Genomic DNA, 26,320 nt, shown 5'->3' on the forward strand with positions numbered 1-26,320 from the left:
GTTATGACGTTGCCAACGTTCGCATGTTCCAGTATGCAGAACAAAGCCTTGTGCGAGGCGAGGTCGAAAGCATTTGCCAAATCGATCTGCATCATCGCGACGTGGTCGCCAATCGCATCGTAACACTCAAGCACACTTCGAGCCACGTGTACATTTGTTGTGATACTGCGGTCCTTGATGCCACAAGTCTGGTGCGGCCCTACCAATGTTTTAATTACACTTTGCAGTCGTTTGGCCAAACCTTTCGTGAATATTTTATAGTCGACATTGGCTAGAGTTATCGGGCGATATGAGCCTGGCAACAAAAGTTTCTTCTCATCATCACTCTTTGGAATTAGGACGATATACGAGGTTGTGAAAGACAAGGGCAATCTTTTTCGCTCTACGCTTCGCTGATAACTTCGTGAAGAACACGGGCCACTGCAGCCTAGAAGGTTTTATAGTAAGTGGCTCCCAAGCCATCAGGCCCTGGTGCTTTACCGACGGACAACTCATCTATTGCGCACTCTATCTCACTCAGGCTAATTGGCAGCTCCAGCCGTGTCCTAACTTCTTCATCGAGCTTTGGTATCAACGAGAGAAATTCACTCTGGTAGCTACATTTAGGATTCCGCGGATGAGCTAAAATTGCTTTAAAGTGATCGGCGATCCCTTCCTTGGTGTCATTTTTGTCGCACGTAACGTGATGGCCTTTAGCTAGCTGGCGGATTTCCTTCCGACGTGCGTACCTTTTCTCGTCCGATAAGGCTCGTTTCATTGGAATTTCTCCCGCCCACAACTTCGCAGACCTTGATCTCACAAGTGCTGCTTTGTATTTTTCCGTATCTATCCTTTCTAGTTCAGTTTTCACTTTCTTTAATTCGTTAACATACACACCAGGTTCGACACTTTCCATGCTGATAAAAAATTGCAGTTGCTGGCGAAGATTTGTTTCTGTTAGTTTCTGCTTGTGTCTAATGACACTGCTTCTTTGAATGGCCAATGTTTTGACTTTCTCTTTCAATTCTTCCCATTGAATGGCAAAGCTTACTGCCTTGGCCGAAGTCAGGTTTTCTAGTTCCTTCACTTCAGCATCGACAAAAACATCGTCATGCAACAACTGCGCATTCATTTTCCAAAGATGCCAGTTAAAGGTTTGTTTGCTTTGTCTTTTCTTGAACGTGGCAGTTACCAAACAGTGATCGCTGTATGCTACAGCTTCCACATCATATTCACAACATAAGGGCACTAATTCGGCTGACACGTATAATCTATCTAATCGAGCGTGGCTATCACGCTGGAAGTGGGTAAATCGCGGGCGAGTACCGCTGGCAAAAACACTACCCACATCTTCCAGGTCATAATCATGCACCACTGCGTTTAGAAATTCGGCACTCTTATCACGAACGTGTGAACATTTTGCTCGGTCTTCAGTATAGCAAACACAGTTAAATTCTCGCAGCAGTATTACGACCTTGGAACGGTTTACGTACGCTTCGAGACGCTCAAAAAAAGATCGACGGTCTGTTTCAATATTCGGCGCATAGATACAAATAGCACGGTAATCCACATCACGAAAACAAAAATCGGCGACTAAGAGACGCCCAGTTTCACACGAAAACACTGATTGCACACAAACGCCAAAATTAATTCGTAAGAATATAGCGCAGCCGCCTGATCCACCAACAGCGTGACAAACGCACACATCAAAGTGAGCCCGAAAATTGGACACCATTATGTCGGTTACCTCTTGGCTTTCAATTTTCGTTTCTTGGATTCCCACTATGTGTAAGTCATTATCCAAGAAGAGACGACTTAGCTGACATTGCCGTCTCCTTGCACTGAGCCCTCTTACATTTAACGTGGCTACACGTAGTGTTCCTTCAATATTAACCGCCATGGCTACACGATATAATGGTGCCCATCAGTTACACAAGGATGAGTGCTCATAAAGGTGCGCCGATAACCATGTCTAATGCCTCTAAAGGAGACGCAGCTCGACCTTCCGGAAAGGGCACTCATGTGCATCTTGGGTTCCCCTTCCTGGCAAGGTTCTAAAGAACTAGCGCTCAGGATGACGGCCATTGCACTCACCAACCCCCTAACCCCACTCGAACTAGACAGCACGTGTCCTCCATGTCCGCCTCGTCCATGAGTAGGGCAAGTTGTCCTCGTTGCCCACAGTTCCGGTCACGCTAGCGTACGCGCGCTCGCGCTGACTGTCTTCATGACCGAAGCGTCGGCAGGCAGCACACCGTGGAATACGGCACTCGCGACGAATGTGGCCCGTGCCGCGGCAGCGTAGGCAGAGAGGAGCCCTGCCCGGCACAACCACGAGAGTCAGTTCTCCGGCGACGCTCACCTGATGCGGAAGGTCGTCGAGCTCTACGCCCGGCTTCAACTTCAGCGTAACGAGCCTTGTTGTTGAGTTCTTATCAGCCACGCCGTGAACACTCCAGCCCTCGCGGACGACGTCGGTGACCTTTCCAAACGGCGCGAAGGCAAGACGCACGTCCTCGTCAGGAACGCTGGGCAGCAGCCAATGCAATTTCAGGCGTAAGTCCTGGTTGGCGGGGTCGATGACGAGACACCGGCCCTTTTTGACCTGCAGTTCTCCAACGCTGACGATATTTTTCACCGCGTCGCTGTCCTTGAAGGTCATGGCCCATACATGGCTCATACGGTAGGCCCCGAGAGCAGCCACTTCCAGCAGGAGCGATAACGGAGCGAGCGCATCGCGAAAATCTTCCACCCTGTATGGGCGGGCCCTGATATCACAGTGTAGAAAAACCGTATTCAAAACAAAACGTCCTGTTGGCAGACTAGGCAAAACAACTTGATACTCGTTGTCCGAGGCAGAAATCCTGTTACCGCGGCCCGTCTGGGCCGCTGAAGCCGCTCCTACGGAGCCCATGATATACACGTCCGTCACGCTCGGTGACCGGAAGTGGATTCCCCACTATACTAACGAGGAGACATGCGAGGTGCCAGCTAAAGCAGTATATACACGATTTGAAAAAAAAATTGCAAGAACGTTGACGAAATCTTGCGCACAAGTGGGAAAAAATAGAGACAGCTCCTGGGGAGGAGTGTCGAGTGCGCCGTCGCGTGCGCCTACAAAGGCTGGGAAAAAGAAACACTCCCCGTCGGGGAATCGAACCCCGGTCTCCCGCGTGACAGGCGGGGATACTGGCCACTATAATAACGAGGAGACATGCGAGGTGTTAGCTAAAGCAGTATATACACGATTTGAAAAAAAAAATCGAAAAAGCGTTGATGCAATCTTGCGCACAAGTGGGAAAAAATAGAGACAGCTACTGTTGAGGAGTGTCGAGTGCGCCGTCGCGTGCGCCTGCAAAGAAGTAGGAAAAAAGAAACCCTCCCAGTCTGGAATCGAACCCCGGTCTCCCGCGTCACAGGCGGGGATACTGGCCACTATACTAACGAGGAGACATGCGAGGTGCCAGCTAAAGCAGTATATACACAATCTGAAAAAAAAAATCGCAAAAGCGTTGACGCAATCTTGCGCACAAGTGGGAAAAAATAGAGACAGCTACTGTTGAGGAGTGTCGAGTGCGCCGTCGCGTGCGCCTGCAAAGAAGAAGGAAAAAAGAAACACTCCCCGTCGGGTAATCGAACCCCGGTCTCCCGCGTGACAGGCAGGGATACTGGCCACTATACTAACGTGGAGACTTTTTTTTTTCTTTATTGCATAGAATTATCGTTACTGTCAAACCGATGCAGTTACATTACATACGATCCTACAAGAGAAACAAATTCACAGAAAGTATACAGTCCAATGACAGTTCAAAATTCTGGTAAACAAACACAAGCGTCCAGACGCGAAATCCATTCAGAAACGGGATCATATGTAGCCACTACACTCCGGACTTGAGCAGTCTCTTCTCGGAAGATAGACCTTGTCGAGCGAGGCGGCTCGGCATGTCTGTCGATCATTCGACTTCTCCATAATGAATAAAGTCCTAATAACATAAACAAATCATATGGTGTATTACTGGCTGTCTTTTTGAAAGGAAGGAACCGGATACGATAACATGTGAGAGGAAAGTCTTTTTTGATAGTTCTTTGTAAAATGTCCCAAAAAAGAAATGCGTCACGACAAAGTATAAAGCAATGTTCTATTGTCTCGGGTTGATTGCAAAGCCTACAATTTGTATTCCAGGGTACATACAGTCCTTTTTCCTGAAGCCACGTTTTAACTGGCAGCGTGGAGTTCTGCAGCTTAAAGAAAAACGTTTTCGCTGCTGGCGCAATGCACATTCTACGGACACGGCAAAGAACATCTTGACCAAATAGAGACAGATACGGCTTGCGTACAGAGGTTCAGGGAAAAGGTTATCTATAAGTGCTGCATTTAGCGACGTGCGATTAACGGTAAACAAATATTCAAGGTTGAATCTGGCTTTTAAGAATGAAATAGTGTCGACAAGTTCCTTTAAGAAGCCCCATAACGGTAGTTCTTGAGCAAAGTTTGTCGTGACAAAAAGAAAAGGGACGTGTGACGCAAGACGTGCTCGATTAACTGCGAGAAGAAATGGATGACGGACATTTGTAAGGTAAAATAAGCGCATGACCAATTGTCGCACAAACAAATGCACAAGACCCAGGCCTCCCTTTTCAAGCGGGAGAAAAAGGTTGTCCCTTCTCATGGCTTCCCATGATGAATGCCAAATAAAACATGCAAATATTTTATGAAATGCCTGGACATGGACACGTGAGCAGTGCAAGACCTGCAGAACATAAAGAAGCTTAGAAGCGAGAAATGTATTGCATGCCTTAGCTCTCGCAAAAATGGAGAGATCACGTCCTTGCCAGGTTGTCACCTTTCGACGGATAGTGGTTACCGTGGACGCGCAATGAGGTCCACTATTACGGAAGTTATCGAGAAGTACTCCAAGATATCGCAACGGAGACCGATTCCAATGAATATTCGCGAATGCAGAGGGAGTGAGCGCCCACATGACTAGCCAAAAGCCTCTACTTTTATCAAATTTACAGTAGCTCCTGCAGTCTCACAGAAACGCAGGGTAGCGTTTATTGCCTTGGTAATACTTGGCTTATCGACGCAAAAGAAGGCAATGTCATCTGCATAAGCTAGCACTTTAATGTCATCATCGGCATACATATATCCTTTAATGCTCGAGTCGCAAAGAACGCTTAAGCAAAGCGGTTCTAAGTATATGGCGAAGAGTAAAGGCGAGAGCGGACAACCTTGACGAACGGATGACTGTACTTGTATTATATCTGAGAGGGTACAGTTCACAGTTAACTTTGTAGTGCAGTGTTTATAACAAAGTGTTATACCATTGTATAATACATCCCCTAACTGAAGATGTCGCAGTAGTTGGAATAAAAATTCGTGTTGAACCTTATCAAACGCTTTGGCGAGGTCAATCTGGAGAAGAGCTACTTGATCCGTACTACCCTCTATGCACTCAAGGACTGAGCGTGCGATATGAACATTTGTCTGTATAGAGCGGCCTCGAATTCCGCATGTTTGATGATCACCTACTAATTTAGTAATGACTGTCTGCAATCTATTTGTCAGTATTTTTGCAAATATTTTGTAATCCACGTTACATAATGATATTGGCCTATATCCGTTTACTCTCTTTATTGTTTCATCATCAGTGCTTTTTGGTATTAAGGTTGTGTGGCCCTGATAGAAAGATGGAGGAAGCTCACCATATTGATAGGCTGCCTCGAAAAGCTGCTGCAGAAAAGGACACAGGAATTCCTGAAATTTTATATAAAATTCAGCACTAAGGCCATCAGAACCAGGCGTCTTGTTCTTCTGCAGCGTTTCCACGGCAAAATTAATTTCTTCTCGAGTTATTGGCCCATCAACGCTGAGTCGATCATCTTCTTCTAAGTGTGGCATAAGCGAAATAAACTGATCAGCGTTTTCTTCGTATCCATTCTGAGGCTTAACTGCAGCGAAAAGATCTTTATAGCGAGCTTCAAATAGGCTTATTATTTGGGACGTGTCTGTGTATATAGACCTACCAGACTCAATTTCTAATATTTGCTTGGAAAGCGCGTATCGCTTCTCATCACCGAGAGCCCTTTTTGTGGGCTGTTCCTCTGTGAAGCAAGTTGTGCGTGAACGAACCATCGCCCCTTTGTACACTTCCGGCTCATATTTCTGTATTTGTGCGCGAACTGTGTTTATTTCATCGCTATACAACCCTGGTTCCTGGCTTTCGAAAGCGTGCAGCTTGTGAAGTAGATCATGAAGGTAATGCTTTTCAGCTTTTTTTCTTTGAGACAGCTCACATGAAATGGCAATCGGCTCATTTTTTACTCTATTTTTCAACATTTCCCATCGAGCAAACAAAGGAAGCTGTTGACATTGTGATATTTCTAGCCATAATTCTTTCACTTTGTTTACAAAACTTTCCTCTCGCAAAAGTTGTGTATTAAGTTTCGACAGTTCCCAGTTTGGAGCAAACCTGCGGAATTTTCGGGGACCCCATGAAAGAGCTACTAAACAGTGGTCTGTGAAAAATACAGGCTTCACTGCGTAGTTGTGAATGTTAGACCAGAGACTCGTCGAAACATGCACACGATCGAGTCGAGCATGGGAGACGCCTTGAAAGTGCGTGAACCGCACCCAAGATGGTGTGTAGGCGCCCACGTCTATTAGATTGTGATCTTCCGTTAACTGATGCAGGAGAGCAGCACTTGCATCATAACGATTAGTTAGGTATGAGTGGTCTCTGGAATGACAAACACAGTTGAAGTCTCCCAACAGTACCAAATCTCTGTGAGTATCTAGGAGCGGAGCAAGTGAAAGGAAGAAAGCCTTCCTGTCACTCACTTTTGAGGGAGCATAAACCCAAATAAATCGCCAATTACGGGAATGAAAAGAGAGGTCACAGCATATAAGGCGGCCTTCCCCATCAACACGCAGCGACAATGAAGAATGATTTAACTGCTTTCTGACTAACAAAAAGCATCTAGCGGAAGCGCCACATGCTTGGCTAATACACACCTCGTAATCAGGTTGAAAAGTTTGCATCGCAAGGTTGACATCACAAGCAGACGATATCTTTGTCTCTTGCACTGCACCAACATCAACTTCATGCTGCCTAAGCACGTGTAGTAACTGCTGCTGACGCCTTATATTCCTCAGCCCACGTACGTTGAGTGTCGCTACACATAAGGGGAGGGTGAAGGCGGTAGCCATTTTGCTCACCTAAAGCTTTTGTATTTCATTGCCCTTGGCCACAGGTAAATCTGTGGTCTTGCTCCCTTTGGACTTCTTTGTGCCACTCTCCTGACTACGCTGATATAACCGGCGGGGCACATTATCACCAGGAGAGGGAGTTTGCTGAGCACTAGGAGACACTTTCTCGGGCGCCTGTAGTGCACATTCTGTTGCTTCGTCGTTGCATGGTGCCGGACGTTTCCTGGCCTTACTGATGTCCATCGCCTCTTCCTCTTCTTCCTTGTCATCAGGGGGCTTTTCTTTAAGGCTTGCTAGGCCAGGTGGGCAAACTGAGTCATCCTCGCCGGAAGCTTCGCTAGTATTACTTGAGCTGGTATGACTGGTTGGCATTGGCTTCAAGGACTCCTGGTCCTCGTCCCTAATGCCACCTGTAGTCTCTCTGGTGGCATCTACTACCTCTGTAGAATCCATGAGGTGGTCCAGTTGTGACTCGTCTGCGCTATATTGCCCAGAACGAAGCTTATTGGCGTAGGTGGACACGCAGGCGTCCGCTGAGTGACCAAATCGATGGCACTGTAAGCATCTCGGTGTTCTGCATTGTCGTCGAACGTGTCCCACGCGCTTGCAACGAAGGCACAGAGGAGGCCTACCGGGGATAAGTACGAGGCCCAGGTGTCCATAAATGGACATAATGTGCGGTATTGAGGTTACGGTGATAGTGTCCTTGAGCACCAAGGAAACCTCCCGGTTTGTTGTCACCTACTGTTCCATGCCAGTGCATCTCCATGCTTCTCTCTCCACCGACTTCACCTGACCATAGGCCTGGAACGCCTCTTCAACGCGTCATGGTTCAAGGTGAGGTGGAAGCCATAGTAATTTAAGCTTGATGTTTTTAGTCTCCGGATCTATCACCATGCACTTCAGCCCTTTGACACGGAGCTCACCACAGGCGACGAGAGTCTGTTTTGCCGCACTACTAGCGCAAGTAACCATCCATACATGGCTCATTTGATACTGACCGACACCTACAATATCTGAAGTATTCACTACCTCAAGCAGAGCGTCTCGGAAGTCGGGAGCACGGTATGGTCTGCCACTCAAGTCCGCATGAAGGAAAATAGAATTCAAAACATCGTTACCGGTTGGTAGACGCGGGAGGACAACTTTGTAGCTTGCATCTTCGTTCAAAAACGGGGTCGACGATCCTCGGCCTGGGGCCGATGCGCTGTTTCCAGCAGAGAGCATTTTAGAGCACAGCCGTTCCACACGGCTTCTTCTTCGACGAGGAGACATGCGAGGCGCCAGCTAAAGCAGTATATACAAGATTTGAAAAAAAAATCGTAAAAGCGTTGACGCAATCTTGCGCACAAGTGGGAAAAAATAGAGACAGCTGCTGTTGAGGAGTGTCGAGTGCGCCGTCGCGTGCGCCTACAAAGAAGAAGGAAAAAAGAAGCACTCCCCGTCGGGGAATCGAACCTCGGTCTCCCGCGTGACAGGCGGGAACACTGGCCACTATACTATTTTTTTTTATCGATGACCGGTTTTCAATATAACATCGCAGATATGAATTTCACACTCATGACACACATGCTAGCTTCTGGCAAGGGAAGAAAGAAAGCAAGAAACAAAAAAGCGCTACAAAGCCGTCCGTCCGCATAGGACTGACGTTGTCAAATTAATATTACTTCATGACTGTCAGAGGTTCGAGCCTCGACAGCCAATCCGGTACACACTCTTGCATTTTGTGCAGTTCGATAAATAATGACATACACTCTCTGAAATATATATGCGCTGGCCGAGCGTCGGCGTCGCAATGGTACCCGGCCATGCGAGCTCGCCATATTCAGTGGAGGGCGTTAAACATAATAAGATCATACGGTACTCCGTCTTCATCTTTAATTGGCCGATACCTGATCCCTTGGGGTTCCACCGGTAACTCCTGCTTCAGCGTTCGCTTTAACACGTCCCATAAGAAAACCGCTGCCCAGCAATGCAAGAAAACGTGATCAATGGTCTCCGGCTTCTGGCAGATCACGCAGTGGGATCCCCACGGCATAAGACAGCCTCGTTCTTCCACAAACGTCTTTACGGAGAGCGTTCCTATGTGGAGCTTAAAGAAGAAGGATTTAACCCCTGGTGGCACCTGCATTCATTTCACCCGTTTAAGGACGTCTTGTCCTGGCCCTCCACTGTATATGGCTCTGTATAAGGGCACTGGGAACACAATGTCGCCCACATCATTATACAGTGTTTTCCTTTTCACTTGAAACAGATAATCATTTGAAAAACGAACTCACAGGAAGCGCACACTGTCGACCACTTCCTTAATGTAACCCCGAAGTTTTCCGGTCATGCTTGCCGTACTAACAACATGTGTCGGCAATTCGTCGTTCAACCTGATCTGACAAACGGTGCGCAGAAAAGGATCGCGCACATCGCGAAAAAACAAAAAGCGCTTGACAAGTTGTCTAACAAAAAGATGCGCCAAGCCCGCACCCCCGTACTTTACTCTTCTGAACAAATTTGTTCGACTACATCTCTCCCATGCTAATGAAGACCGCAAGCACTCTGTGCAGCCTTTGCACATTTGCTCCAGAACAGTGAAGCACTTGCATAACATAACTTCGCTATAAAAACATATTACAAATTGTTGCCCTTGAAAAAATAGACTGGTTAGTGCTTGTCCATCTGTCTGCTTTTTCTTTCGTTTCATTAGTTCGGTTTCTCCAGTACTCATCGCTGCTCTTGTACCTGTCGAGGGGAACACCCAGATACTTCGTCGGAGTTTTCACCCAGTTGACATTCGCGAAGTATTCTGGTGCCGAAAGCCACTCCCCGCGCCACAGCCCGAGGAATTTGCCCCAATTGACTCTGCTGCCCGTGACGTCACAGAAATGTTTTACTACAGCAATTGTTTCAATCACACTTGCTTCGTCTGTGCAACACACTGCAACGTCATCAGCATACGCTAGCAGCTTCACTTCGGATTCTGCTGATCTAAAACCACGTATATTGTTATTTGCGGTAATAGCCACACACATTGCTTCTATGTATATAGCAAATAACAGAGGACTGAGGGGACAGCCTTGGCGCACTGACCGCATGATGTTAATGGGGGCCCCCAGAGAGTTATTAACAATTAACCTTGTAGTGCAGTTCTGGTGCGACAAGGCCACACCCTCAGTGATGATGGTACCGACATTAAAATGATCCAATATGGAGAGCAAAATAACGTGAGCGACACAATCGAACGCTTTCTCACGATCAAGCTGAAGAATTACAACACCGCCACCGGTGAGGTCACAGCACTCGAGCACACTCCGCATCTTATGGATGTTAGAAAAAATTGTTCGCCCTTTGATTCCACAAGTTTGATGGTCTGCGACGATTTCCTTTAGGACGCTTTGGAGTCTGGTCGCTAAAATCTTCATAAATATCTTGTAATCCACATTTGTTAGTGATATGGGCCTATAGGATGATACGAATCTCAGTTTATCTAATTTATCCTTCTTCGGAATTAGAATGGTGTGCGCTTTCCCAAAAGAAGGTGGCAATGATTTCTGCTCGTACACTTCATTAAATACTTCTGCTAATAAAGGGGCCAGTTCTCTTTTCAATGCCTTATACAAGGCGGCGCTGAGTCCATCTGGTCCCGGTGACTTGCCCAAGTTTAAATCGTCGATTGCCTTTTCGACTTCCCTCTCCATTATTTTCCCTTCTAATCGCTCCTTAGCTTCATCGCTCAAACGCGGCATGCGGTGCAGAAAGTCTGCTTTGAAACCCTCTAAATTCGCTTGCTGAAATGCAAAGAGCGACTGGTAGTATTGGAAAAAGGCGTGCGCTATGCTCTCATTGTCGTCAACAACAGTTCCATTCATTAAAATTTGATCGACATGGTTTCGTTGTCCGGGCGACTTCTCTAAACCGAGCGCCCTTTTAGTGGGCGTCTCTCCCGCCGCTAGCGCGTCTGCTCTTGCTCGCACGATGGCACCGTGATAACGTTCTTTGTCGAACTGTTCAAGCTTTTCCTTGACGCTTCGCACATCGTCTTTATACAGACCAGGCTCTCTGCACGCAAGCGTTATCAGCTGCTGAAGTAGTGTTCGCAAACCCTTTTCTTTATATTCCCTCTCAAATTTGAGGCAGCTTGACCTTTCTAAGGCTTTCATTTTAACTTTTTGTTTAACACATTCCCACTTTACTGCTATTGTATCAGCCGCATCTTCGCGTATTTCATTAACCGCATCCCGCACTGCCTTTACAAAAGATGCATCATTTAATAACAAGTCATTGAGTTTCCATAGATGCCAATTAAATGCATGTTCCCTTTTCCTTATACCTATCTTACATTTTACCAGGCAGTGATCCGAAAATGACACGGGTACAACGCCATAACCGTGGAATCTTGGAATCGTGTCCAACGAAATGTACATGCGATCCAGTCGCGCATGACTACTGCCTTGAAAACGCGTAAATGTCACTTGACGCTCCCCTTCCAGACATTGAAAAACATCATCAAGTTCATTTTCATTAATTATTTTGACAAAACGTCACTACTTCTATCACGCACGCCGGCATTGTTGGCTCGGTCTCTAGCACTCAACACACAATTGAAGTCCCCTAATAACACAACGCGCTTATTACAGCAAACATATTGTGAGAGGTTCGAAAAAAAGAGGACACGCTCGTCTACAGAATTCGGCGCATAAACGCATATGACGCGAAACTCAAAGTCAGAGATCGTAAAGTCACATAAAACAATCCTTCCATCCAGACAGGACCACACACTTTGAATATGTAAACCCGGCAGCTTCTTCACAAAAAGAATGCACCCCCCGGAGGTGCCTACCGCATGACTGACCACCACAAAGTACCTAGTCGTGAATCGTCGCACCATGCTCCCGGTCTCCTCCTCTCCGTCAACCTTGGTTTCCTGGACGGCTAGTACGTCTATGTCATGGTCCGTTACCAACCGTAGGACCTGACATTGCCTACGACTAGCCGCCAACCCTCGCACATTTAGTGTGGCAATACTAAGTGACGGTATTTCATCCATCTTCATCTAGCGAGAAAAGTAGGCCCGGAGCATGGTGCTTACCCTTCACGACCAGCCCTTGGCTAGCCGCCTCCGGGGCCATCCGGCTTCCCGGCATTGTTTGTCGTCGACACTTTGATCACAGGCTTTCTTTCAGGCGGCACATTCGGCTTTGGTTTGAAGCCCACCCGCCTCCCCTGGGGCGTCTTTGTCGGTGGTCCCTCGGTGGTGCTGGTCGCACCCTCGCCTTGGTGCTTGGTCTGGTCGTGGGGGCGTTTGACCGGGCCGCCAAGAGTCTCAGTCCGGTCGCCGTCTTTCACAGCCTCGTCCTGCTGCATTGCAGTCATACCGTTGTCGGGCGGGTCTTCACTAATGGTTCCCGTCGCTGGGCCCACAGCAGTCGCGCCCTGCGCCTTCCCACTCCGCTTCTCAGTACCTTGAGCAACCGTGCCTTCTGCGCCGACGGTCGACGTCTCGCCGACTGCCGCTGTCGGTACCAGGTCTCCGATGCCTGTAGCGGCGTCCTCCGTCTCGACCACGTCCATGACGTGCTCTGCGGCCACGTCGTTCACTGCTGGGCTTGTCACGGCGGCGTAGGATTTGACGCAGTCGGCGTCAACATGACCGAACCGTCTGCAGCGAGAACAGCGCGGAACTTTACACTCCCGGCGGACGTGCCCCGTGCCTTGGCAACGCAGGCACTGCATGGGTCGACCAGGGACGACCACCAATGCCAGCTCTCCGCCGACGCGGACCTGATGAGGAAGGTCTTCCATTTTCACGCCGCTTTTCAGCTTTAGAAGCACAGTCCTGGTTGTCGACGTCTTGTCGCCCAGGCCATGGACGCGCCACCTTTCTCGGCTTACCTCCTCCACCTTGCCGAAAGCCATGAACGCCGTCCGTATGTCCTCGTCTGCAACGCCATAGAGCAGCCAGTGAAGCCTAAGCTTCACCTGCTGGTCTTGCGGGTCCACGATGACACACCGTCTTCCCTTCACTTGCTGTTCCTTAAGGGCCATGAGGCGCTTCGTCGCAGTGGCGTCAGACAGGGTCACTGCCCAGACGTGGTTTATCTGGTACGCCCCTATGCATACCACGTCCGGCAGCAGTCCCGTCGGCAGAAGGGCGTCTCTAAAATCTTCGACCTTGTAAGGTCTGGCGCGTACATCACCGTGTAAAAACACGGTGTTAAAGGCAACTCGTCCTTTCGGCAGCTGAGGCAAAATAAACGGATAATCCTTATCGTCGTCGGTGATCCTGTTTCCGCGACCAAAAGTGGTCGCTGTCGCTGCCCCGGAAGAGGCCATGACCCTACGATCCGATCAGCTCGGCTGCCGGATGCAGAATGGATACTGGCGACTATACTGACGAGGAGACATGCGTGGTGCCAGCTAAAGCACTATATACACGATTTGAAAAAAAAAATCGCAAACGCGTTGACGCAATCTTGCGCACAAGTGGGAAAAATAGAAACAGCTACTGTGGAGGAGAGTCGAGTGCGCCGTCGCGTGCGCCTACAAAGAAGAAGGAAAAAAGAAACACTCCCCGTCGGGGAATCGAACCCCGGTCTCCCGCGTGACAGGCGGGGATACTGGCCACTATACTAACGAGGAGACATGCGTGGTGCCAGATAAAGCACTATATACACGATTTGAAAAAAAAAATCGCAAACGCGTTGACGCAATCTTGCGCACAAGTAGGAAAAAGTAGAGACAGCTACTGTGGAGGAGTGTCGAGTGCGCCGTCGCGTGCGCCTACAAAGAAGAAGGAAAAAGGAAACACTCCCCGTCGGGGAATCGAACCCCGGTCTCCCGCGTGACAGGCGGGGATACTGGCCACTATACTAACGAGGAGACATGCGTGGTGCCAGCTAAAGCAGTATATACACGATTTCAAAAAAAAATCGCAAACGCGTTGACGCAATCTTGCGCACAAGTAGGAAAAAATAGAGACAGCTACTGTGGAGGAGAGTCGAGTGCGCCGTCGCGTGCGCCTACAAAGAAGAAGGAAAAAAGAAACACTCCCTGTCGGGGAATCGAACCCCGGTCTCCCGCGTGACAGGCGGGGATACTGGCCACTATACTAACGAGGAGACATGCGAGGTGCCAGTTAAAGCAGTATATACACGATTTGAAAAAAAAAATCGCAAACGCGTTGACGCAATCTTGCGCACAAGTAGGAAAAAGTAGAGACAGCTACTGTGGAGGAGTGTCGAGTGCGCCGTCGCGTGCGCCTACAAAGAAGAAGGAAACACTCCCCGTCGGGGAATCGAACCCCGGCCTCCCGCGTGACAGGCGGGGATACTGGCCACTATACTAACGAGGAGACATGCGAGGTGCCAGCTAAAGCAGTATATACACGATTTGAAAAAAAAAATCGCAAACGCGTTGACGCAATCTTGCGCACAAGTAGGAAAAAATAGAGACAGCTACTGTGGAGGAGAGTCGAGTGCGCCGTCGCGTGCGCCTACAAAGAAGAAGGAAACACTCCCCGTCGGGGAATCGAACCCCGGCCTCCCGCGTGACAGGCGGGGATACTGGCCACTATACTAACGAGGATTTTTTTTATTGCCTTTTCACAAACGCAAACAAAAAGATCAAATACACGACATGTACATATTCTAAAAACACCAGCCACAGCTCGGCCAGTGTAAGGTGTTTAAAAGGGCTTCACAGAAGCCAATTGGTCTAGTACAGGAAGCCATTCCGGGGGTTCACATAGTGCTCTGAACAAGTCGCGTGTGTATATAATGCTCTCAACAAAATAGTGTCTTGCTGAGTGAGCCTGTATATGACAATGCCTGATGTCCATTCTCGTCTTCCATACGCTGTGCATGCAAAGCAGCATTAGCATATCACTCGGCGCTTCCCCTGTTTCTGCACGTGGAAGAAACCGGATTCCAAAAGGGCTTATCGGCAATTCTTTTTAAGTGTTCTTTGTAGGACGTCCCAGAGAAATAGGGCGTCATGGCAGTCAATAAAAATATGCTCAATTGATTCTGGCTTATTACAGATTAAGCAGTTTACCGACCAAGGTACAAAAAGACCTTTGCTTTGTAACCATGGCTTTACAGGGAGAGTGTCGGTATGTAATTGAAAAAAGAACGTTTTAGCAGAGGGTCTCACTGGCATTTTTTTAACGCGCTTTAGCACATCGCGCTCAGGACCTAGCCTGTAGGCAGCTCGGTAAACCGGTAATGGTAAAAATACATCGAGAATATCAGAATACAAACGCTTTTTCGTGACATCACACAAGTATTCATATGAGAACCTTGCCTTGAGCAGGCGTACAGAAGCAACCACTTCACGCAAATAAGGACTGAGCGGTCCAGCTCCGAAAGAAACAGTTGACACGACAAAGTCAGATAGATAATCATGCAATCGTGCTTGATCACAGTTCTCAAAAACACATCAGTTTGGTCCCGCACAAAGAAGAATCTGCTTACCAGCTGCTTGAAAAACAGGTGTGAGAGCCCTAGCCCACCATTTTTCACCTTGTGAAACAAATTGCACCGGCTTGTGCGCTCCCATTGCGATCCCCAAATAAAGGTCGCAAACACTCGGTGGATTTTTTGAACCGAAGTTCTTGCCATGGCCATCACTTGCAACACGTAGAACACTTTTGCAATTAAAAACATATTACAAACGGAAGCTCTTGCGAACATTGAAAAGTTATGGCCACCCCATTTATCGGTAGCATTTTTAACGCGTTTATTTTCCTCAGACCAATATTCATCAGCATTGAGGTAGTTATTTAGCGGGACACCGAGGTACTTTCCGGGGGAGACGGTCCAATTCATATTACAGTACACCTCGGGTGTACTCTGCCAGTTGCCATGCCAAAATCCAAGGCATTTCGGCCAACTGATCACGCTACCAGTTGCTGTGCAGAACGCCTTAGCAACACTGACAACTTCCTGCACGCTTCTAGCATCAGTGCAAAACACGGCTATGTCGTCCGCGTGCGCTAAGACCTTAACTTCACTGCTGAAAAAAGTGAAGCCTCGAATACATGGTGTTGCAAACAAGCGTAAACAAAACGGCTCCAAGTATATCGCAAAAAGTAGAGGGGACAACGCACATCCTTGTTTCACACTCGACCGCACAGGAATTGACATACTTAATTCTTTGTTGATCACTAATTTGGCTGTGCAATCATGATACACCATTTTAACACCTTCAGTAATTATAGATCGAACATTTACGTGCTCCAGCAATAAAAACAGAACTTCATGTACAACTTTGTCGAACGCTTTATGTAAATCGAGCTGAATCATAGCTACGCGGTCATGCATTGCGTCACAACATTCCAGAATACTTCTTACTATGTGTATGTTCGTAAAAATTGTTCTACCTTTAATGCCACAGGTTTGATGCGGGCCAACGAGGGACTTAATAACGTTTTGGAGCCTTCTAGCTAACACTTTCATGTATATTTTATAATCTGTATTGGTCAAACTAATGGGACGGTAGGACTCAACTGAAAGTAATTTTGCAGGATCGTCAGTTTTGGGGATCATTACTACGTGCGCTGTCCTGAACGAGAGAGGCGCTTGCTTTTTTTCATAGCATTCAGCGATCACTCGGTGTAAAGCCACTGCCATTTCTGCCTTAAAAAATTTGTATACGGCTGCACCCAGTCCATCTGGCCCAGGTGATTTGCCATTACCCAAGTCATCGATTGCCGCTTCAATTTCGGCCACGCTAATTTCAGATTCCAGTGATTCTCTAACCGTGTCCTCTAATCTTGGCATAAGAGTTAGAAAGTGGGCTTTGAAGTACTCGGGGTCATAAATTCTTCCTCCGAGAAGTTCGGTATAAAATTCAACAAATGCACATTTTATCTCTTCGCTTTCTCGTGTAATTTTGTTGTAATATCGAATTTCATTTATCTCCTTATTTGCAGCATGCTTCTTTTCTTCACTTAGCACACGCTTAGTGGGCATTTCGCCCAGCCACCACTTTTCAGTGCGCGCCCTTATCATTGCGCCGCGGTACTTATCTTCGTCGATCAACTCGAGTTTCGCTTTCACCTCTGGTATTTCTTTCTTAAACGCTCCAGGCACTTCATGTTCTACCCCTAACATGTACAACAGTGCACTGTGTAACTGTTTCTCTAGTTGCCTTTCCTTGTGACGCAATACGCATGCTGTATCGATGGCAGCAATTTTAATGCCGCATTTAAACTGCTCCCACACTGATATGAAACAGTTGGTTTCCGTATGCAGGGCATTTGAAAGATACTCCTTGGCTCTCGTGACAAACAATTCATCTTGCAGCAGTTTTTCATTGAACTTCCACAGGAACCAATTAAACTTGACACTCTTTCGTTTTTCGCCAATCGTAATCGAGACCAAACTATGATCGCTGAAACTGAGATATTGTGTTTCATAAGAGGAACACAGTGGTACAAACTTCGCCGGTACGTATATTCTATCAAGCCTCGCATGGGAATCACCTTGAAAGTGCGTATACCGTGCTTGGCCATCTCGCGTCATTGCATAACCAATGTCCTCAAGCTCTCTCTCTCTCAATTACTATCGCGTTCAACAGCTCAGCGCTTCTATCGCGTACTTTGAGGCTCGTCGTTTTATCTTCAGCTGTACAGACGCAGTTGAAATCCCCAAGAAACACAACATGTTGTTCTGTTTTCAAAAATCCTTCAGCATACTTAAAAAAAATTTTGCGTTGATGAATTTTGTTCGGTGCGTAGATGCACACAGCGCGCCACAGTAGACCAGCAAAAATAAAATCACATGCGACAAGTCTCCCACTATCGCAGGTGGACACTTTTTCTACAGCCGATATGCTATTTCGAATAAAAATGACGCAGCCTCCTGACCGTCCAACAGCATGGCACACACATACACTGTATCTAGATGGAAAAACTTGAACCATCTGTTCTGTTTGCTCCTCACTTTCAATTTTTGTTTCTTGTACAGCCAGAATGTCAACGTCATTCTCTAAAAGCATGCGACTAATCTGACACTGCCGCCTGCGCGAACACATTCCTCGCACATTCAATGTCGCAACGCGTAGGCTAGATTTAAAGTTAGACGCCATCTCATGGGGTTGCTTGGCCAAGCGTCCTACTCACATCGAAGCTGTGGGGTTCTTGTGGTCATCGTTGAAGGCTTCTGGAACGGGTCCTTCGCTAGGGCGGAGGCGTTTTAGGGGCCACCCTACTGCCAGGCGGCACGTTCGGCTTCGGTTTAAGCATAGACCTCCGCGTAGTCGATGCCTTCGTTGGAGGTTCGCCGGTGCCTGACGCTGTAGTTATTCCTGTATTGCCAGTGTCTTCGTGAGCACGCTTTGCAGCGATGCTTCCGGTCATAAGCATCTCGACGTCCGTTGCTTCCTGGCCGACTTCTTGCGGCAGTGACGATGACGCGCTTGCTGCCTTCACGCCTGCGTCGCATGTTGCAGTCTCTGGCTTCGTTTCCGGGGCTGCAGCCAAGGGCTCACCCCCCAGGTTCGCTTCCTGCACAGCTCCTGGGGAGGGTTCAAGGGGCTTTGCAGGAGTCTTTGCCACGTCGTTGTCCTCCCTGCTAGCTTCTTCGGCATCTGCGGCGTCCATCATGTGTTCGGATACTACGTCCCTTTGGAGTGGGCCTGTAACGCTGGCATAAGAGCGCACACATTGGGAATCATCGTGGCCGAAGCGACGACAGACCCCACATCGTGGAACGCGGCACTCTCGCCGGATGTGTCCGATGCCACGGCATCGGAGGCAGAGCGGCGCTCTGCCAGGAACGAAGACGAGCGCCATATCCTCAGCAACACGCAGTTGGTGTGGTAGGTCGTCCACAGTAAGGCCCACATTTAATTTCAGCGTCACCGAGCGGGTGGTTGATCCTTTGTCAATGCAGCCCTTGACCTTCCACTTGTCTCTGCTAATTTCCGTCACTTTTCCAAACGGCGCCAAAGCCACTCGCACGTCTTCGTCCGGTACGCCATGAAGCAGCCAGTATAGCTTCAGTCGGACACCTCGATCGCGCGGGTCGATGACCATGCAGCGGTGGTCTTTAACGTTGAACGCTTCAGCTTCTAATATCTTCCTCTTGCCTTCCTCGTCCTTAAACGTCACTGCCCACAGGTGATTCATTTGGTATGCCCCGAGGGCAACCACTTCCGGCAGCAACGAAAGACGTGCAAGGCTATCTCGGACATGCTCCACTCGATATGGCCTGGCTTTCACATCGGCATGCAAAAAAACGGTGTTTAAAACAGAAGCACCTGTGGGCAGATGAGGCAGAACAACCTGGTAGTCTTCAGCCGGCTTTTCAGTACACCTGATACCACGGCCCACACGGGCCGCTGAAACCGCCCCTAGAAGGGAGCACATGATAGCACGTCCTTCCACTTCGGTAGCCAAGACGCGTCTCACTATACTAACGAGGAGACATGCGAGGTGCCAGCTAAAGCAGTATATACACGATTTGAAAAAAAAATCGCGAAAGCGTTGACGCAATCTTGCGCACAAGTGGGAAAAAACAGAGACAGGTACTGTGGAGGAGTGTCGAGCGCATCGTCGCGTGCGCCTACAAAGAAGAAGGAAAAAAGAAACACTCCCCGTCGGGGAATCGAACCCCGGTCTCCCGCGTGACAGGCGGGGATACTGGCCACTATACTAACGAGGAGACATGCGAGGTGCCAGCTAAAGCAGTATATACACGATTTGAAAAAAAAATCGCGAAAGCGTTGACGCAATCTTGCGCACAAGTGGGAAAAAACAGAGACAGGTACTGTGGAGGAGTGTCGAGCGCATCGTCGCGTGCGCCTACAAAGAAGAAGGAAAAAAGAAACACTCCCCGTCGGGGAATCGAACCCCGGTCTCCCGCGTGACAGGCGGGGATACTGGCCACTATACTAACGAGGAGACATGCGAGGTGCCTGCTAAAGCAGTATATACACGATTTGAAAAAAAAATCGCAAAAGCGTTGACGCAATCTTGCGCACAAGTGGGAAAAAACAGAGACAGGTACTGTGGAGGAGTGTCGAATGGATCGTCGCGTGCGACTACAAAGAAGAAGGAAAAAAGAAACACTCCCCGTCGGGGAATCGAACCCCGGTCTCCCGCGTGACAGGCGGGGATACTGGCCACTATACTAACGAGGATACGTGCGAGGTGCCAGCTAAAGCAGTATATACACGATTTGAAAAAAAAATCGCAAAAGCGTTGACGCAATCTTGCGCACAAGTGGGAAAAAATAGAGACAGCTACTGTGGAGGAGAGTCGAGTGCGCCGTCGCGTGCGCCTACAAAGAAGGAAAAAAGAAACACTCCCCGTCGGGGAATCGAACCCCGGTCTCCCGCGTGACAGGCGGGGATACTGGCCACTATACTAACTTTTTTTTTTATTTATTGCCGGTCTTCGACATTACTCAGACGGTACAGTTAGCACACACTTGCGTATCACAAATTCCAACCGTTGGAGGAGGAAAAAAAAAACGGCAGGTGCGTAAGGAAAGAAACCGCACAATAAAGCCGTCTGTCCATATTGGACTGGCTTTGTCATACTAAAATTCCTTCATGGCTGTCAGGGGTTCTAGCCTCGACAGCCAATCCGGTACACATTCTTGTATTTTATGCATTTCAATAAATCGCGACATACATTCCTTGAAGTAAGCACGAGCTGGCCTAGCATCAGGATCGCAATGGTACCCTGCCATACGAGCCCGCCATATACAGTGTAGAGCATTTAACATAACAAAGTCATAGGGAACCCCGTCGTCATCTTTAATGGCCAGATACCTGATACCTTGGGGTTCCACGGGCAGCTCTTTCTTCAGGGTTCGCTTTAAGACGTCCCAGAAGAAAACTGCCGCCCAGCAATGTAGGAAAACGTGATCTATATTTTCGGGCTTCTTGCATATCAAGCAGTGCGACCCCCAAGGTACGAGACAACCCCGTTCCTCCAGAAAACGTCTTCACGGAGAGCGTTCCTGTGTGTAGCTTAAAGAAGAAGGTCTTTACCCCTGGTGGCACCTGCATCTGTTTTACTCTTTTAAGTACATCCTGTCCTGGCCATCCACTGTATATGGCTCTGTATAAGGGCACTGGGAAAACAATGTCGCATACATCTCTATACAATGTTTTCCTTTTCACATCACAAAGGTAATCATTTGTAAAACGAACAGAAAGGAAGCGTACACTGTCAACAACTTCCTTGAAATAACCACGCAGAGTTCCAGTCAAATTTGCCGTGCTAACAACATGTGCCGGCAAAGCGTTACTCAACCTTAGCTGACATACGGCGCGCAGAAAAGGATCGCGAACATCGCGAAAAAACAAAAATCGGTTTACAACTTGACGAACAAAAAGATGCGCCAGGCCCACACCCCCATCCTTCACTCTTCTGAACAAATTTGTTCGGCTGCACCTTTCCCATGTTGATCCCCAGATGAAAACTGCGAACACTCTGTGCAGCCTTTGCACATTTACTCTAGAACAATACAGCGTTTGGCAAGACGTAATATAACTTAGTAATAAAAAACACGTTACAAATTGTCGCTCTTGCAAAAATGGACAGGTTAGTACTTTTCCATTTGTCTACTTTTTCTTTCAGTTCCTTGGTTTGGTTCCTCCAGTATTCGTCGCTGCTATTATACCTGTCGAGGGGAACACCCAGATACCTGGTCGGAGTTTTCACCCAGTTCACGTTCGCGAAATAGTCGGGTGCAGAAAACCAGTCCCCGTGCCACAGGCCTAGCGATTTGCCCCAGTTTACTCTGCTACCCGTTACGGCGCAGAAATGTTGTACTACAGATATGGTTTCCGTTACACTTGGTTTGTCAGTGCAACACACTGCAATGTCATCTGCATATGCGAGCAACTTCACTTCAGTCGCTGCCAATCTGAAACCACGTATTCCGTCATTTTCATTAATTGCTACACACATTGCTTCTACGTAGATAGCAAATAATAGCGGACTGAGGGGGTAGCCTTGGCGCACTGAACGCCTGATGTTAATGGGGGCCCCCAGACACTTGTTAACAATTAATCTTGTTGTGCAGTTCTGGTACGCCAAGGCCACGCCCTCAGTGATGATGGAACCGACATTAACATGATCTAAGATGGCAAACAAAATAACGTGAGCGACACAATCGAACGCTTTCTCTAGGTCGAGCTGAAGTACTGCAACACGGCCACCGATGACGTCACAGCACTCGAGCACACATCGCATCTTATGGATGTTTGAAAAAATAGATCGCCCTTTCATGCCACAAGTTTGATGGTCTGCGACTATTTCCTTGATGACGCCTTGAAGCCTGCTAGCTAAAACCTTCATAAATATTTTATAATCGACGTTTGTTAGTGAAATCGGTCTGTAGGATGACACAAATCTGAGTTTGTCTATTTGATCGCTCTTCGGTATTAGAATGGTGTGCGTTTTTCCAAAGGAAGGTGGTAATGATTTCTTTTCGTATGCGTCATTAAATACATGCGCAAGCAAAGGCGCCAGCTCTCTTTTAAAAGCTTTATATAGACCCGCGCTGAGTCCATCAGGTCCCGGTGATTTACCCAAGTTCAAATCGTCAATTGCCTTTTCGACTTCTCTCTCCCTTATTTTTTCCTCTAATCGCTTTTTTACGTCATCGCTCAAACGTGGCATGCGATGCAGAAAACCTGCTTTAAAACCCTCAACATTCGCTTCCTGAAATGCGAAGAGCGAGTGATAGTACTCAAAGAAGGCGCGCTGAATGCTATCACTGTCTTCAACGACATTCCCATTCACTAAAATCTTCTCGACATGGTTTCTTCGTCCATACGCCTTCTCAAGACCCAGCGCCCTTTTAGTGGGCGTCTCCCCTGCCGCTAGTGCATCCGCTCGTGCTCGCACGATGGCTCCTTGATAGCGTTCCTTGTCAAACAGTTCAAGTTTTTCTTTGACGTTTCGCACATCGTCTTTGTACGCACCAGGCTCTTTGCACTCAAGCGTTAGCAGCTGCCCAAGCAGTGTTCTGAAACCCTTTTCTTTCATTTCCTTCTCGAATTTTTTACAACTGGATCTTTCTATTGCTTTCATTTTAATCTTTTCTTTAAAACATTCTCACTTCTCGACGATTGTCCGCGCAGCATCACATTGAACTTCATTAATCGCATCCCGTACTACCTGTAGAAAGGGCTGGTCATTTAGTAACAAGGCATTCAGTTTCCACCTACCCCACTTAAATACATGTCGCTTTTTCATTATACCTACGTTTCATTTCACAAGGCAGTGATCTGAAAACGACACTGGTACTACACAGTAACCGTGGCATCTTGGAATCATATCCAATGAAATGTACATTCGGTCCAAACGCGCATGGCTGCTGCCCTGAAAACGTGTAAAAGTCACTTGACGCCCCCCTTCCCGACATTCATAAACATCATCGAGTTCATTTTCATTAATTAAATTTGATAACACTTCACTGCTTCGGTCACGCACACCTGCATTATTGACTCTGTCTCCAGCACTCAACACACAATTAAAGTCCCCTAACATCATCACGCGCATATTACAACAAACATATCGTGAAAGGTTCGAAAAAAAACGGGCGCGCTCATCTACTGAATTCGGCGCATATACGCATATGATGCGGAACTCTGAATCACCCATAACAATATCACAAAGAACAATCCTTCCTGACTGACACGAAAAAATGCTCTGAATCTGCAGTCCAGGCAGCTTCTTCACAAGAAGAACGCACCCTCCAGCCGTGCCTACAGCATGGCTAACCACCGCAAAATACCTAGTCGTGAAACGTCGCACCATGCTCCCGGTCTCCTCCTCTCCTTCAACCTTAGTTTCCTGGACGGCTAGTACGTCTATGTCGTGGTCAGTGACCAAACGTAGGACCTGACTTTACCTACGACTAGCCGCCAGCCCTCTCACGTTTAATGTGGCAATCCTCAGGGACGGTATTTGAGCCATCATGATCTAAAAGAAAAGTAAAGTAGGCCCGGAGCATGGTGCTTACCGCTCACGACTAGCCCTCGGCTAGCCGCCTCCGGGGCCTCCCGGTTTGTTGGTGTCCTTAGACGTGGTCGCTTTGTCGGCAGGCTTCCTTTCAGGCGGTACATTGGGCTTTGGCTTGTAGCCCATCCGCCTCCCATGAGGCGTCTTCGTCGGTGGTCCCTCACTGGTGCTGGGTGCCCGATCCTCGCGGTCCTTCGTCTGGTCGTGGGTGCGCTTGACGGAGGCAGCAAGATCCCCAGTACGGTCGTCGTCGGTGACGCCCTCGTCCTGCTGCATTGCGGTCGCGTCGTTAGTTGCGTCTTCACTGACGTTTCCCGTCGCCTGCCCCTGGGTCGTAGCATCCCGTTCCGTCCTACTCGGCTTCTCAGTAGCCTCAGCCGCGTTGCCGTCTACCTCCAGAATCGTCGTCCCACTACTTGTCTCTGTCGACACCATGTCACCGGTTCCTTTAGCCGCGTCCTCCGCCTCGGCCACATCCATGAGGTGCTCTGCCGCAACATCATTCACTGGTGGGCCTGTCACAGCGGCATAGGACTTCACGCATTCAGCGTCGACGTGGCCGAAACGTCTGCACCGGGTACAACGCGGTACTCTGCACTCACGGCGGACGTGTCCCGTGCCGTGGCAGCGCAGGCACTGCATCGGTCGACCGGGAACGACGACCAAGGCTAACTCTCCACCGACGCGGATCTGATGGGGGAGGTCTTCCACCTTCATGCTGGCCTTCAGCTTGAGAAGGACGGTCCTGGTGGTTGAGGTCTTGGTTCCCATGCCTTCAACGCGCCACCGTTCCCGGCTCACCTCCTCCACCTTGCCGAAAGCCGCGAAAGCCGTCCGGACGTCCTCGTCGGCAACGCCGTAGAGCAGCCAGTGAAGCCTAAGCTTCACCTGTTGGTCCTGCGGGTCAATGATGAGGCACCGTCGTCCCTTCACTTGAAGTTCCTTCAGGGCAAGCAGCCTTTTCGTTGCAGTTGCATCGCAGAGGGTCACTGCCCAGACATGGTTGATTTGGTACGCCCCTATGCATACCACATCCGGCAGCAGGCCCGTCGGCAGAAGGGCATCCCTGAAATCCTCCACCTTGTACGGCCTCGCACGTACATCACCGTGCAAAAAGACGGTGTTAATCACCAGTTGTCCTTTAGGCAGCTGCGGCAAAATAAAAGCATAATCCTTATCATCGTTGAGCCTATTTCCGCGGCCAAAAGTGGCCGCTGTCGCTGCTCCACTGGAGCCCATGATCCGGCTGACCGCTCAGCTCGGCTGCCGGAAGCAGAATCGCCACTATACTAACGAGGAGACATGCGAGGTGCCTGCTAAAGCAGTATATACACGATTTGAAAAAAAATCGCAAAAGCGTTGACGCAATCTTGCGCACAAGTGGGAAAAAATAGAGACAGGTACTGTGGAGAAGTGTCGAGTGCGTCGTCGCGTGCGCCTACAAAGAAGAAGGAAAAAAAAAAACACTCCCCGTCGGGGAATGGAACCCCGGTCTCCCGCGTGACAGGCGGGGATACTGGCCACTATACTAACGAGGAGACATGCGAGGTGCCTGCTAAAGCAGTATATACATGATTTGAAAAAAAAGATCGCAAAAGCGTTGACGCAAACTTGCGCACAAGTGGGAAAAAATAGAGACAGGTACTGTGGAGGAGTGTCGAATGCGCCGTCGCGTGCGCCTACAAAGAAGAAGGCAAAAAGAAGCACTCCCCGTCGGGGAATGGAACCCCGGTCTCCCGCGTGACAGGCGGGGATACTGGCCACTATACTAACGAGGAGACATGCGAGGTGCCTGCTAAAGCAGTATATACACGATTTGAAAAAAAAGATCGCAAAAGCGTTGACGCAAACTTGCGCACAAGTGGGAAAAAATAGAGACAGGTACCGTGGAGGAGTGTCGAATGCGCCGTCGCGTGAGCCTACAAAGAAGAAGGCAAAAAGAAGCACTCCCCGTAGGGGAATGGAACCCCGGTCTCCCGCGTGACAGGCGGGGATACTGGCCACTATACTAACGAGGAGACATGCGAGGTGCCTGCTAAAGCAGTATATACATGATTTGAAAAAAAAATCGCAAAAGCGTTGACGCAATCTTGCGCACAAGTGGGAAAAAATAGAGACAGGTACTGTGGAGAAGTGTCGAGTGCGTCGTCGCG

At 48.6% G+C, this 26,320-nt stretch overlaps 1 protein-coding gene and 7 non-coding genes across 8 annotated transcripts; all 8 read right to left on the bottom strand.

Annotated features, from left to right (window-relative positions):
* Positions 1 to 13,747: 13,747 nt before the first annotated feature.
* On the bottom strand, positions 13,748 to 13,819 carry TRNAD-GUC (transfer RNA aspartic acid (anticodon GUC)). The gene has a single exon. It is a non-coding gene; the product is annotated as a tRNA-Asp (tRNA).
* Positions 13,820 to 13,987: 168 nt separating this feature from the next.
* On the bottom strand, positions 13,988 to 14,059 carry TRNAD-GUC (transfer RNA aspartic acid (anticodon GUC)). Its single transcript has one exon. It is a non-coding gene; the product is annotated as a tRNA-Asp (tRNA).
* Positions 14,060 to 14,459: 400 nt separating this feature from the next.
* Positions 14,460 to 14,531, bottom strand: TRNAD-GUC (transfer RNA aspartic acid (anticodon GUC)). Its single transcript has one exon. It is a non-coding gene; the product is annotated as a tRNA-Asp (tRNA).
* A 161-nt stretch (positions 14,532 to 14,692) lies between these two features.
* On the bottom strand, positions 14,693 to 14,764 carry TRNAD-GUC (transfer RNA aspartic acid (anticodon GUC)). The gene has a single exon. It is a non-coding gene; the product is annotated as a tRNA-Asp (tRNA).
* A 3,595-nt stretch (positions 14,765 to 18,359) lies between these two features.
* On the bottom strand, positions 18,360 to 24,938 carry LOC142578459 (uncharacterized). Its single transcript, XM_075687841.1, has 3 exons — positions 24,841 to 24,938; positions 24,524 to 24,735; positions 18,360 to 19,534 (listed from the first exon to the last, which is right to left on the bottom strand). The coding sequence occupies exons 1-3, from the start codon at positions 24,936 to 24,938 to the stop codon at positions 18,360 to 18,362; spliced, it is 1,485 nt and encodes a 494-aa protein (XP_075543956.1).
* TRNAD-GUC (transfer RNA aspartic acid (anticodon GUC)) lies at positions 19,774 to 19,845 on the bottom strand. Its single transcript has one exon. It is a non-coding gene; the product is annotated as a tRNA-Asp (tRNA).
* Positions 20,013 to 20,084, bottom strand: TRNAD-GUC (transfer RNA aspartic acid (anticodon GUC)). The gene has a single exon. It is a non-coding gene; the product is annotated as a tRNA-Asp (tRNA).
* On the bottom strand, positions 20,252 to 20,323 carry TRNAD-GUC (transfer RNA aspartic acid (anticodon GUC)). Its single transcript has one exon. It is a non-coding gene; the product is annotated as a tRNA-Asp (tRNA).
* Positions 24,939 to 26,320: the final 1,382 nt, after the last annotated feature.

This window comes from Dermacentor variabilis, chromosome 4 (assembly GCF_050947875.1).
Source record: "Dermacentor variabilis isolate Ectoservices chromosome 4, ASM5094787v1, whole genome shotgun sequence".
Lineage (NCBI taxonomy): Eukaryota > Metazoa > Arthropoda > Arachnida > Ixodida > Ixodidae > Dermacentor > Dermacentor variabilis.

Excerpts from the sequence above, each read along its gene's own strand:
- LOC142578459 (XM_075687841.1), bottom strand. The coding sequence starts at position 24,938 with ATGGGAACCAAGACCTCAACCACCAGGACCGTCCTTCTCAAGCTGAAG. Across the intron at positions 24,736-24,840 it reads CAGATCCGCGTCGGTGGAGA|ACGTTTCGGCCACGTCGACG; the intron begins GTTAGCCTTGGT and ends TACCCGGTGCAG. Across the intron at positions 19,535-24,523 it reads TGAGGCTACTGAGAAGCCGA|GGGCGGTTTCAGCGGCCCGT; the intron begins GTAGGACGGAAC and ends GCTCCCTTCTAG.